The sequence below is a fragment of the Crinia signifera genome, chromosome 6 (genome assembly GCF_055691185.1).
Source record: "Crinia signifera chromosome 6, ASM5569118v1, whole genome shotgun sequence".
Taxonomy (NCBI): Eukaryota; Metazoa; Chordata; class Amphibia; order Anura; family Myobatrachidae; genus Crinia; species Crinia signifera.
Genome location: NC_139222.1, coordinates 128,593,527 through 128,608,490, shown reverse-complemented (window position 1 = coordinate 128,608,490; position 14,964 = coordinate 128,593,527). Strand labels below are relative to the sequence as shown.

General features: G+C 41.6%; 1 protein-coding gene across 3 annotated transcripts in view; it reads right to left on the bottom strand.

Annotated features, from left to right (window-relative positions):
* Nucleotides 1–2,359: 2,359 nt before the first annotated feature.
* The window catches only part of MLLT6 (MLLT6, PHD finger containing), a 48,206-nt gene continuing 35,601 nt past the window's right edge, over nucleotides 2,360–14,964 (bottom strand). For all 3 annotated transcript variants that reach the window (XM_083147136.1, XM_083147137.1, XM_083147138.1), the window contains one exon: nucleotides 2,360–13,820. In XM_083147136.1, coding sequence (XP_083003262.1) covers nucleotides 13,779–13,820 — 42 coding nt within the window. In that variant the 3' untranslated portion in view covers nucleotides 2,360–13,778. The remainder of the gene's footprint in view (nucleotides 13,821–14,964) is intronic.

The window sequence follows — 14,964 nt, the reverse complement described above, 5'->3', positions numbered from 1 at the left end:
GGGCTGGGAAGAAGTGGATATGGTGGTAAGGCTCGGGTGGGATGTAACATCCTGATGTATAAAATTTGGGATTAAAATTTTGTGGCAAAGTGTAGGGAGAAGAGAAGGGATTTGATAGTGGCAAAGAGACAATGGTGGTTGGAGGGCTGTGAGACAATGGTGGTTGGAGGGCTGTGCGGAGAAAAGAGTATTGACTGTTTAGATAGAGAAATGGCAGAATATTAGAAGGAGTTTATAAATTTAAAATGGAAGAAGTCTGCTTTGGCATGTCACTTGCTCCACTGTCACTCATACATTTTGCAGGTATCTGGTGCATTTGGAATGCCAAAGTTAAGGTGTAGATCTGTGAAGATGAGTAGTGCCCACTGGAGCAGCAGTGTGGACAGCAGGAGGGGAGACCTTGTATAAAAGAAATAGCTTGGTCACAACAGGAAAGAAAGAAAAAATGAGGGTCAGCAAGTGTCAATAGCCTCAAGGTTATGCTTAGTGGCAGCCTTGGGATGTAGAGGTGGAAAAGGCATAAGGGCGAAGTTAAGAGAGCTGATGGTCAGAGATGAGAAATGGGGAATTGGTGAAATGAAAAATCACAACAGTGAGTTGAAAAGCAGATCAGTAAGTTCCTACTCCAATTGGAGGGTGAAGCAGTCAATTGAGAGAGATCAAATGATGATGCGAGGGTGAGGAGTTTAGAGATAATGGTAAGTGGGGACATCTAGGGATATTGAAGTCAACTAAGATCTGAAAATAGGAAGTAGGGGAGGCGATAGAGGAAGGTGAACAGGTCGGAAGAGACGAATAGCATGAATCTCAAATGTAGAGAATGAAGGGATGGGTTCTGAGGGCATAAGTTGGTAGATACAGAGAGAACATGAGGCTTGAATCACTGACTAGACTAGAGAAGTCATCAGCCTGATGGTCAGAAATATGGAGTCGCGACCCCATGCTGAGAAGGTCGAGACCCACAGTTTGAGAACCGCTGGGTTAGATAGTATCAGAAATGTGATGGAAGTGATGAGCGTTCCTGGGTGACAGAGTGGCTACTCGTTCATGCAACAAAGATCCATTCAGTGGGTGAGTTATGGAAGTGTTGTGGTGATATCAATGCAAGCAGATTTGTTCCCAGGCGCACAGCCGCAGATATGGGGGGGGGGGGTCGATCCTATTACACCCAAAGGGTACGGATGCGCCTGGTATTTGTGAGTCTTTAAGCCACCGGGCGCACTTTACGGCGAGCCGAATTCGCTGAAAAGTGCTAGCACCTCCATAGGGGTGTGAGCACTTTTCACTGAATTCAGGCCCTGTGAAGGGTGCGAGTTAGGGTTAATTCGGGTGTGGTCTTCAGCATTAAAACAGCACCCAAAAGGCAACTTGCACCCTTCGGGGTTAATAAGATCGACCCCATAGAGTGCGATGGACAGGCAGAAAAACTGTGCCTTTCATAGGGCTGCTGCGAGTTTCCGTGGTGCGACCAATGGTGTTGTATAAGGACAGTCCAATCAGTAGTACAGCGTGCAGAATTTGTATAGTCGTCCCACAGATGCAGCGGTGTGGTCTTTTGTAAATGTAGCAAGTTTTACAGTATTTACAAAATGAGATACCCCCATCCACTGCAGGTGTGGGCACAAATCCGCAGGAGGCTAGGAGTGGTGGTGTTTTTTAAACACATTTCATTAAACAAAAACATGTTTTATGTTTCAAAGATATCAGTATAACTGGAAATCGTAAGTAGAATATGTATGATCTTCTAAATATTGTTTAATTTTTTAAATCGGGAAGTTAAGCAGTAAGAAGTATCCCTGCGGGAAGAAATGTTTTACCTGTACGTGTGCCATGCTCCTCTATCACTGGAAACAACTTGCCCTTAGGCAGCCCTGTGGGAATGAGCAGTCACTATGTTTATATAAAGCGTTTTTTCAACACCAGAAAAATTCTAATCTTTGATTCTTTACTGGGTATATACTATACTATTGGGCCCTACACACATGCCGATGTGTGCAGGGCTACCTAGCTATGCTAGGTCGGGCTGTGCTGCGCCGCTATCGCCTAGCACACAGAGCTGACAGCCCACACACAGAGCGAGCTGTCAGCTCTGTGTGCTAAGCGAGCAGACAGCGCCAGTGTTCTCCGGTGGGAGAACACTGCCGATGCCGAGATTGATGGACACTGTCCATCAATCTCGGCCACCGATAAAGACGCGCGGGGACGCGCACGGATGCCGATACAGCCCCCACACATACACCGATGTGAGGGCATTTGCTAAGCGACTTTGCCAAACTAAGCAAAATCGCTTAGAAAATGCCTTAATATCGGCATGTGTGTAGGCCGTATATGAGATATAGAGTATAGACATAAGCAAAAATGAAAGTAAAACAATATTTTATTTAAACAAGAACAGTCTGCCATTTATTCCTGCAGAGATGGTCATAAACCGACATCAAAAATTTTTACAAATCCCATAGAGAATCAAATCGTAAAAAAAAAAAATTCAATGAACATTTTCTTAAAAGAAAAGCTATCCACCATTGCCACATCTTTTTTATTAAGCAATAAAAAATACATTATAAATTAGCTACAATTTTGGAAATGTTAAATTAACAGTGTATATACCAGCTGTATTTATTCCACAGCTTGGATTTTTCCAAAAATCCTTACTGCATTCTTGCTTTCCTATACACATGTAGTATATAATCATGTTTATGATATATAATCATAAACAAAACAAAAAGATTATCGGACTTGAACGTTTCAATGCTGTTGTGTTGTGGAAGTTAAAGTGGAACAGTCACCATCGCACATTGGAGGTTTTCATTTATGAACGAACTCAATATTCACCCTATTAATTCATTAGAAACTAGTGACATCACTGAGACATGGGGTGCAATGTGCCTCATACCTCTGTGATTTCAAGTGTCTGCAGAACAAAAGGGGTTATTGTGGGTTAAGTGTGAAAAAAAGGGTCATCTTAACTGTGTGTAGGAGAAAGGTTCACTTATGGTGCATACACACGGGGGCGATTATTGCAAATATCGCTGGAAATATGGTCGCTGAGCGACCGTATTGCCAGCGATGGGAATGTGCACCAGCGAAAGTGAAGTGTGACATTTTCATCTGCGACCATCTCTGGTCGCAGATGAAAACAGGACACTGAGCAATATGATTGCTGAGCAATATATTGCCCCATGTGTACGCACCTTTACAGGCTTCATAAAGATTGCTGTTTGCTGACAAATGACACTGTGTCTGCCCAACCCAGTGATGGGGCAGTCTTCCTATAATCACAAATAAAGCAATGCTTTAGAACACTGTTATGGAAAACAAATCATCAATGCATAAGCCTGGACAGTAACACAATAAGAATATGGATTGTAAAATCCCCAAAGATTCATATTAACTGTGGTTGTAAATATGGTTTATGAATACATAACTGCCCAGAGAAACAAGCTGCTGTGGAGCTACACATACCAGCACACCCTGACACAATTTTGCTGTTACGGCATGCTAAAACTGTGCCTGGGAATGTAGTTCCACAGCCTGTGAGACAAGGCATGTACAACTTCTCAGAGATTCCATCATCTGTGCTGTCCTTAGTGCTTGAGGTTATATTACTAACCTGCGCCACTGACAATTGGGGCATGCAAACACTTACACATTAAATGGTTTTGTTGTAACTGCACAAGATATGTGCACTGTATTCATTAAGACTAAACCAAAACTTGTTTTTGTGAACGACCTTTATTGCAGAACCACCTTCAGTTCTGCTATATATGTATACATACACACACACACACACACACACACACACAAAATATGTCATCCGCATGTATTCTGTAGATAGTTCTTAATGACATTGGCAGCATGTTTGGGGTCATTGTCCTGTAGAATAAATCTGGAGCCAATAAGATGCCGCCCTGATGGTATTGCATGATGGATAAGTACCTGCCTGTACTTCTTAGCATTGAGGACACCATTAATTCTTACCAAATCCCCAACTCCATTTGCTGAAACACAGCCCCGAATTTGCAAGGAATCTCCACCATGCTTCACTGTTACCTGCAGACACTAGTGATTGTACCGCTCTCCAGTCTATCACTGAAAAATGGGCTTCAGTTATAGACAAATATTGAAATTATGAGTCACCATCCTTCTGCATCCCAGTTTCTATGTTTTTGTGAAAAATTGATTAGCTTGGCTTTGTTTGATTAGCTTGGCCAATCGACATTATGGCTCATTATTCACCAAAAAGACCACTTCTTGTAAAGACCACAGTAGATGGGTTTAGCTGGATCAGATTAGTTTCTGCCAGTTCTGAACTGATGACACTGCTGGACATCCTCTGTATTTTGAAAGGAAGTAATTATGATGTGTCACATTAGTTGGATTGGCTCAATTTACGGTCCTCAATGGTGCTTCTTCCTTTGTGCTTCTTCAAAACAGCTTGAACAGCTCCTCCGCTCAAGTTTCTACTTTCAGAATCCACATAGTGTGCTTGCAAAGAGTACCAAGTGCCCATGTGCACACAGTTGAGCCATTATTTGCTACGGTGCACAAAATATCCCGAAAGCTCTATGGTGCATGCATTACCAGAGTCTACAGAGTAAAGGCTTTATTGCATACAGGAGAGTTGGTATCAGGACTGGAGAAGCAAAGCGATGGGAGTTTCTGGCCAGTGTCTGTGAGATGGTCTAATGGGAAAGCAAAATAATCGGTATCATGGGTGCATTATGGGAGTGTCATGCAAATGGGCTGTATTCTCAGAGGCTTAGCCACTTCCACAGAGGCCATGTTCAGGGAAAGACACTGCTTCTGGCAAATGCAAGTGCCGAAGGTGGAGTGGAGGGTGAACGGTGTAGATTCACCAGTGGTGCTACTGCATGCAGGAAATAGACATCCTCTGACTTTCACATTTAGGTGCACACTACTGCACAAGGGGAATGCGGATACCAGAATTTGCATTTAATCACACATGCGGCTCTGGCAACAGGCACTAGAGCTGACACATCAATCTCTGAATGAGGCCCTGTGTGTTTATCGCATTCTCTTTACTTCAACTTTTTCTGTGCCTTGATAGCAAAGGATAAGCTGCTTTCCTTATCTGCACTGAAATATAAATGTTGGGAAAGAGTAATATGGCATTATTTCATGTCTGCTGCATGTTCTGAGTGGGGGCTACATTACATAAGAAAATCAGTACGATTTTCTTTTTATTTATGGGAAGGGTACATTTACTCTTTGGGCCATATTTAATTGTTTAATCGCACCCAATCTCCCATCTGATGTGACAGGAGATCACAGTGCAATACTCATTTGATGATTTAATTCACATATATCATGCTCACTGTGGTGGAGTTTAGCCGTGAATAGCAGCCACACACCTGACCAAACTAATGGGCACAACATGAAATGTCCTGTTCCAGCACTGAAACGGGTGACTCTTCGTGCTTTTCGGTAGTAAGCTGAAAAAGATGTTATTGCACCTGCTGGCAAAAACAATTAAACACTGCCGGCAGGTATATGGCCCTTCTCATAACAAGAAATAGTTGCGTGATTGTTTTTATTCTTGAACGCTGGAGGATGCTCCGAATTTTTTATGTTTTATTCCACAACTGCGATTGTTAATCCTGGGATTGGTTTTCATTGTATGGATCCCAGTGCTGACATACTTTCATGCACGATTGTATTTTATCTCCACTAGTAAAAGTTATTAGAGCAGCCGTAACCCCATCTGTAACTGTCCCTAGAAAGCTCAGATGTCCAGACACAAATGGGCTTCACCACTGCTCTGAAAAAAAGCGAAGGAATTCCGAGGGACAAAGATATGGACTGTACCTAAGGACATGGCATTTTACATTACTGCCTATTTATAAGCCATATAACCAACATGGGGATGATGCCTAGTGAGTATTCGTCCAGTCAGCATATGGCATGCACAGAAATATGGTCATGTACATACAGAATGCATCCATGAACCTTTGCGGGATTCTGTTACATATGAATGCTTGCTTGTGGGCATTCTAAACTGTGTACACACAGGGCGATTTTAAGCACATATCGCTGGCAATATGGTCGCTGAGTGACCACATTGCCAATGATTTGTATGTGCTGTGGGCGATAAATCGCTGGGTGCATGCTCCCGTGTTCAGCCCCTAATGGTCGCTGGTTGCAGGAACATGCTCCTGTGATCAGCTGTTTCCCCTGGAGTCTCCTTTTCATCAGCGACCATCTCTGGTCGCTGATGAAAACGGGACACAGCAATATATTGCACCGTGTGTACACAGCTGAGTACAGTTAGAGGTTGTTCACGCAACTGCAGCCTGGGACAAAGATGCCTGCATACCTCATAAAGCTGTACTATAGGCAGGTGGTTAAGTACAAAGTGTGGATGATTATGGTGACTAGCTGTTTGTGAAAGCTCCACTGACATTGCTGGATTATGAATTTTCACAGGTAGGAAATTTACAAAGTAATCCAACAGAGTGATTACTGTGCTATACAAGTGTTTGCTCCCAAGTGGCTTGTTCCTGTGGAATGTCACCATACCACTGCTTTACAAGGAAAACAGAACTGAAGGAACAAACCTCTCACAACAGAGCTTGACCCCAACATTTAAAGCCAGTTTAGAGCATCTGAATACATGCGCAGGCAGAACCTAGGCAAATTTTGTTTAATTTAGCAAGGTACAGTAGTATATAAAACAAACTGGTCAGGTCATTAAACATAATTTACCAATAAAACACAAAACAAAATGAATATCTCTTTAGATAAACAACCTCAATATTGCATTGTGTGCACCTGTTTTCTGTTCTGAATATTAATATCAAATCTAAGCAAAAATATATTTCTTGAAGTATTCAAATGAAAACGTAAATTATTTTTCTCCTTCATTGAACTGTAAGACCATGGAGACTTCAGTCAGGTACCACACAAGAAACATCCTCCCTTGTATCCTGCTCAACTGGAAAGAAGCCCATTGTCATACAGAACCCACGGGAGCGAGTGACTGTATGTATACGGCTGTATAAGGCAGCATTTCTCTTCACTTTACTGTTCTTAGCCAATTAACTGCCATTGCAATGTAATGCTATATTCACAGTGCCAATAATTGCGAGGCAAGTTTCCTATGGGAGATGGCTACAATGTAGTGGTACTGCTTCAGTAAATGCAAAAAAATTAAAAAGTCTCACCATCATGTGACCAGCCATTTAATCAGCCACACCCCTGGTAGATGAGGGGTGATGACCTCAAAGAGGCTTGTTCCTGTACCATAATGGCGATTGGATAACTGGGACATCGGATGCAAGACATCAGTACTGCAGGGTCATCATGCTCAGTGCCATTTTGGTCTCAAAAGGAGTTAAAGCTCCCCAATTAATGTGCTGGTGCCAAAGGTTGACATACAATGTTGTAGGCAGAAACCGCTTCCCTTGCAAGAAAGTGCTATAAATATTCAGTCAAATAATGACATGCAGTGGCATACCTCAGCCATTACTGAGACACCAAGAGCTCCCCTTGCAATGATAGAAATCTAATACTGCAAGGGAAGGAACAAAGTGATCTCGCTATTACGGTGCTATTCATTCCAGGATTGTAATAATGAAAGGGATATTTCTCTTCATCCTCAAAATAGTACCTTTTTCAGGAAGTCTGAACAATTCATGAAAACTTGGAGCACATTTTTGTTACAAAACAATAGCTCCAATAGTTGTTGGTAGAAGCCATATTGCGCTCTTGCTAATTTATCTGTTGCCCCAATAGCACTCCTTGTCATGGTGTCTGCTTCTAAAATAGGACCGGTTTAATTGTGGCCTTTTTATCACCAGGGATACAGTGGCCGGCTTTAATTACATGTTGGGCTGTTGAAATCATGATCCTTAAGATTCACAATTTGTTTAACATGGTATATGGGCTCCAAGCTAACCTATTCAGCGTAGTTATCACTGAGTATTGAGACACCTCTTTTGATGTTCCCTTCTTTTAATTTGGGTTGCTTTGAAGACCTATATTTCATAGCACCTATGAGGCAGCCCATCCTGAAAAATGTGAGATTACCGTCTACCAAATTGAGGAGATTCATTGCTTCAGATGTGTCTGGCCATTTGATGGTTTGGGTACAAAATGATTACACTCATTTCAACTCATGACCATGTCAACATTTCATATTGGTGCCCCTAAAATGACTTCTGCAGGGAAACATTTCTGAGAAAAGTGCCGACATCTATGGTTTGATACTGGGTAATTGAACATCTCCGGCAATAATAACCAAAGCAGTTTTACTGAAGTTCACTTTTTTATGCTCTTGTTTTACTTTTTTATGTTTTGATGCTGTCGTGCTAAGAGGCGATTTTTCTCCCCTTGTTGTTAATTCTCTCCTATTCTGTGGGGCTATTTTGTTTTTAAATAACTGGCTTCCCTCCAATAGCAGGAAAATAGAGAAAAAAAAAGTTTCAAGTGTCTTGTAGAATTTCAATGTGCCCGTACTCCGGGATGACCCTCTCCCTAAAGTCTCCAGTGTCCCACATAGAGAAAAGGATTTATTACAAGTTCAAAACCACCATGCCACCTCATCAATGAATGCTAGTTAGAAATACAAGACCATTAAATATTTGTTAATGTTATGGACAAAGCTACATACTACACCGACTTGACGGTGTACCTGCTGTTTCCTCGACAGATTCAAGTAAGCATATACACTTACCAATCAGCTGCTTGGCATGTCAGTTCTCTTGTCACAGATGGGCAGGTATTTGAATCTGCCTGCCCAGCTGTAACGTCAGTCCTGCAACAAGTATAGACACTGGCAGATGTGCTGATACATCTGACATCATTCACAGACATATCGAATGTACACAGACAGGTCATCTGTTTGATCAAATGGACGATATATCGCCCATTGTGTACCCAATATAAGGTTTTCTACATTATTATTGTTATTTTTTCTGTTCTAAATATCTGTAACCACTAGGGTGCATTAATCATTGCAAATGCCTAGTCTACAAGTGAAAAGGAAAAAATAATTTTAGTTAAGGTATCTGGATGGCTCACAGACAATGTCTAGGTTCATATACACTAGAGCGACAGTGACAAAAATTTGTCAATGTTGACCTAGAGCATGTCAACCTTTCGTCAACATCGATATACTGCACATAAACCTTTTTGCTGTCGACCTATTGACTCTCTACCGTACCTAGACATTGTACGTGAGCTAATCCACACCCGTCTGAAAGGTCAGTTACAAGATGACTGTCAGCCCCAAATGGTCCAACCTGAGGTCGGGATGTGATCAAATGAAGAACTGATCGTCATAAGGGCCCCATACATCAGCAATTAATTGTGACAATTTTCAGATATGGAGATGATTGCCACAATTAATTTTAGATGTGTGGGCTCCCCCTTTTGGCAATCCCAATCAAAATCGCCAATCGATTGCTTAATCAGATTTTTAAACATGTTTAATAATCTGGTATTATCTGCAGATCTTTTTTATATGTGTGGGCATTCCCAATTCGTCTTCTTCATCTATTTACATTATGAACATCTGAAATGACAATCGATTGCGATTTCCAGATATGAAGATGCAATCTTTAGATGGAAAAATTTGCCGATCACTGAAATAAATCTGTGATGTGTGGGCAAAGTCAGATAGATTGTAAAATCCATTTATCTGGCCAAAAAATCCCTGGATCTGGAAATCCATAAATTGTGATTGCTGATGTATGGGGCCCATTACTTTAACATCTTGAGCAGTAACATTGGTTCATGTGCAAAAGGAGATTTAGGGCAAAGACTTCACATGATCCATTTTCCCCCTTCTTAGCCCTGTCAGTCAGACACAATTTCCCTTTTTGTCAGAAGCAGAAGTCTATGACAATTTGTTTATAGACACAACCAAAGTTTAGCTGACATCATTTACCCTAAAAAAAAATTCTAGACATGTCCTGTAACACTAGATCAACAGATCCAAAACTAAGGGTGAAAAGCTGTCAGTACAATCAAATCTATTATTACCTGGCCAAGCCGATGCTGTAAAGAACAACAGACTGTTAATAAAGCTTCAATTTGTCAGTCTTTAGCTACCTAAATCTAGTGCAATTGCTGCACCCAGGCTAGACTACCTGCTGAAAAAGGATGTTATGCTTCCCGGCAGGGAAGAAAAGATAGCAACTATAGGAAGCGGCCATAAATGCCTAAGTGCAGGGTGCTGACAGTTATGACACAGCAGGACGGATGGGAAGAGCCACATCACTTATTAAAGTATGTGGATGACTATACAGTACACACACGCAATAAAACACGCTCCAGCATCCAGAACAAGGGCACTAGTTGTACCCTTAAAACGGTCAGTAAAAAAAGTACATATAAGACCTATTAACGGCAACCTAGTAGTCCACAAGGACTAACAGACCAAGACCAGGTATTTCCCTCTATGCCAGGGATCCATTCATAAGGGCCTGATTCGGAGATGTGCTCAAAGCAAAGTCGCAATGGACATGTGTCGGGATGCCCCTTATGGCAACAGTTGCAGAGAGAATTTCTTTGCAAAATAATATTTGGGGAAGTTAACGGAGGAATGGCAGCAAAAATGCCATCATGTTGCGATTATTTTGGAGGCGTGTCTGACGCTGAGCTACTCAATGTCTCCAGCATATTAATTCCAGCAACCATGCCGGTGGGCATTTCAATACAAACCTAGATGGCCGCAACATTTGAAAATTCACACACACATTGTGGAGTACAAATTTGAAGGTTCAAATGCATTGGCCATCATCTCTGAATAAGGCCCTGAGTCAACCGTAACAATTATTTGCCCTCAGAGAAATGCAGTGTATATTATGTATAATATATATATAGCCTCATTTTTCTATATCTGCTTGACAAAACTTCAATAACTTTTTGTAGAAACAGTTTCAGATAATTAACACTTGAAGATACTTTTGGGTATTCTGTGGTTCTCTACATGTGCTACCAGTTACACCATGCCCTGGCAGATAAAGCTTGCATCTTGCACAATGGGATTAGGAGAACTACAATTTGCCGCCCTGCTGATCAGTATAGCCACATATTTGGAACATTTATGGAAAAAGGTGATAATGTCCAAAGCAACTATTTTAAGTCTAATGGTAATAGTAAGTACTGATATAATACCTCCTTTAAAAAACATCAACTGTGCTCTATGTAAAGTGACAAATGCACCCCCCAACTGTGATACACATTTGTTCAAACTACATTATAAACATTGTGAATGTGAATCTATGTAGCTGTTAAGCTGGCCATACACCTGATCAATCTCAGGCCCAAAGATACAATTTTGAGGGGTCATGCAATGGATTGTGTGCACATAGTGAGGAATATCGATACGATGCACGGTCCCGCAAGTCGAGAGGTCGATCCTCAGACCATATGTGCTGCACGCATGATCCATCGGCTTTGTTTGTGGTCGTAAGCAGATCGTATGTGCTTTTAAAGTACATGTGATCATTAGTTCAATCGCTCTTACAATCTGCATAAGATCAGGTCGTATACAGCTCGTTCTGATGGCCAGCTTTAGGGGGGTATTCAATGTCAGGGGTATGGCTGTCAAGCAAGCTCAACAGCCGTGCCCCTGTCCCGTTCTCGCTTTGCTCGACGTGAGCTCGGTGGTCGGGATTCAATGTCCCGGCCGCCGAGAAGGGGGCGTGGCCGCGAGTTGAGGACGAGCCCGACAGCTTGTGATGTCGGGCTCGTTCTGCGGAGAACCCCTGTTCTCCCGTTGGGAGATGGCTGCAGGAGGTCGACCGACATTGAATACTACCCTTAAACACTTGGAGGCAAAATTCCTTCCCTTGATCCATTGAGGAATTGCACAATTAAACAGTGGTTTCACAATACAAAAAAAAAGTGGTGGCATGGTCCTCAGGTGACTGAAAAAGCCATGTGACCAATACACTAATAATGCTTCTTATATAGGAAAATGGACCAAGTGAAGCGGACAAAAGCAGCGTTAAGGTGCAAAAGGCAACAGCACAATCCAACAGAAGAGTCACACAGACACACACGCACACACACACACACACACACACACACACACACACACACCAATAGCTATACAGAGGAGCAGGAAGAGCACAGGCAGTCTAATAACTTTTTCTTTTACATTTGCTTAAGTTTCTTCGTAGGGCTTATTTAAGAACATATCTGTCCTATTCCTATCTATTACACTAAACAAAAAAGTTGTTCCAAATCCAAAATAGTTGCAAAGACTGCAACAGGATCACTTCCATACTGATCTGTGGTTTTACACTGCTGGGCATTCTCCTCCCAGGTCTTTAAAAGGAACAGTCAACACTGCCACATTAAATGTAAAAACACAAAGGTCCTGGTTATCACTCCATAATATACAAAGCACTTCAAGACAAATACACTTGCCAGAATTATACAAAGGTCAGCCCAATCTAGGCTACAACAGTGGTTATGGATGCATAACCTGTCAGGAGCAAATGTGTATTTATTATTAGGGACAAATTATTTTAAAGAATCCATGTTTATGAAAAGGAGATCTAGAAAACCTACACTGATGGGGTTCATCAGCATTGAGATCTCTTGGTAGGCAACCTGTAGTTTTGCAGGTTTTGTGGAGCCACTATATCCCAACATGCATTGCTACACCGAGACAACAACCACAGATTACCTGAGCTATATCCAACCAGGTTATCAGGAAGCTGTAAAAATCGTAATGTTGGGAACTGTGTAAAACATCTTGTGTTGATCATACACAACAATAAAATGCACAGCATAACAACAGATGAGAAAGAGTTTGCATGTTCAGACAAACTTGATTTAGTAATTACAAGGAGCATGTTCTGCCAGCTACAAGATTACCCCTACTTTCAAATATGTTAATTTCTGTACAGTACAGTCATTGAGATGCATAAAACAACTTGTGGAAGGTGAAAAATCTAGGACTGGGGAATAGATTTATGTGTATGTTTATATTACACCAAAGCCAAGTCTCCTATAAAAGGAATCAATAATTTCCTATTTTCCCCAAAAGACGCAAATGCACAGGTATCTACATCTTGTGCTAATGGAATCACAAAAAAAATCAGCTACATATATTGCTTCGTGAACAAACAACTCACAAAAACACGATTAGAATCATATAAACAACAAAAAAAAGTATATATGTGTCCAATAAAAATACATATGAACGCACACACCTATAAAATATGGGTCTCATGTCCATAAAAAAACACAAGGACAGTGCAACTGAGAGAAGAACTTGCCAGCAATCATCCTTCACGTGGACTGATACTTAGTATCACAAGGTGCTTCAGGCTCCGCCCCTGGTGCTGGAGAACGGAAAAAGGCATGGAGTTTTGAAGGGTCGAATGCACAAAATGCAGCTTTCAAAAGGGAGAAGGAGAAGAGGAGAAAAGTGTCTTAGACCCCAATGTGGCTGTCAGAGTAGATGTTGTGTAACATCTAATAATGCGCTCTGTATGACAAGCACATACTAACATCCTCATTCAATGTACTGCTTTATATGTACTGGGAAGCAAAGAGATCTGTATGAAACATACATCATAAAAGTGCTCTGCTACAATAGAACCAATTGCTCTGCATTATATCACCTCTGCTACAGACTGATAAAGACAGACATTGCTCTGTAGATATGTCCTGTGTCCTCCATAAGATTTGGGCAACCAGTCCTGCTTCAGAAGTTTCTGAACATCTTCTGTCTCCTTCTCCAATCCTCTTCAGCTGGTTAGAGACCAATCAGCTGTGGTGGATGCTGGATGTTTTGTTCATCCTTTGTCATGATTTGTAGGTGTTTTTTCACTGCCCCTCTACAAAAAGAATGGAAGGAGATCAAAAGGGAATTCACATCTACATAGGCAGAGAGATCAGATACAAATACGGAGAGTAGGCTGAATTACAGGGGAGCAGACAGTTCTAGGGCTGAAGAAAAAAGAATGCACAAAGTGGGATATCTGAAAAGTTTCTGAGTTACTAAGTATTAAGCTATAATGTGGTGAATTAAAGCATTTACAAATATATCATTTTAAATAGAAGTAATAGCACCTGATTCTGAGTCGCATGCAATGATTAGTTGCACGTGCATGCCTGTGAGCAATTCTGAAAGCCCCTGCAGCGCATGTGTTACATAGAGTGCATGCACAGCCAGAGAGGTGCACATGATTCAGGCATATCAGTAATGTGGCAGTAAAGTGATGTGCGTTATTATGCAGTGACTGAGAGGGGGCTACTTGTGCATGCAAGTTACAGGCATGTTATGGAGTGTCACAGGCATGTCGGTTTAAGTGGCTCTGCCAGGAGATGCACAGAAAAAGGAGGCCATGGTGAAAAAGTTCTCCTGCCACGGGGATGGGGCAATACTCCATGGTGCGAACAATGGTGGTGTACAAGGACATAGCAATTATTACTAAGGAGTGCTTGAATGCTGAAAGCAGGCATCCCTGTCCTTGCAAATTCATGGATTTTCTGTACACAAGGGAAGTACTGTGTAGTGACATTGGCATAAGATTTTGGGTGATTGCATCTAGACAATGCGGTGTGTGCATGTGTGTGTGACTCAGAAATAGGCCATAAATGTCATTTTCATGTCCTGCATATCTCCTGCTGGTTATTCCCTTACTAAGCTAATCCTGGTATCTAAGTATTGTCTGAAATACTTACACCGGTTTTATTTTTGACCCCCCCACCCCCATACACAAAGTAGAAGTAGAAGTAATGCCATCACATAAAACAAAGACCTCTCACACTTCTATAGCTAACACTAGGGCTATACAGAAACACTTCCACACATTGGCCCCTATTCAGATCAAATTTGTTCTCAAAATGGGCAAAACCATGTGCACTGCAGGTGGGGCAGATGTAACATGTGCAGAGAGAGTTAGATTTGGGTGAGTTATTTTGTTTCTGTGCAGGGTAAATACTGACTGCATTATTTTTACACTGTAATTTAGATTT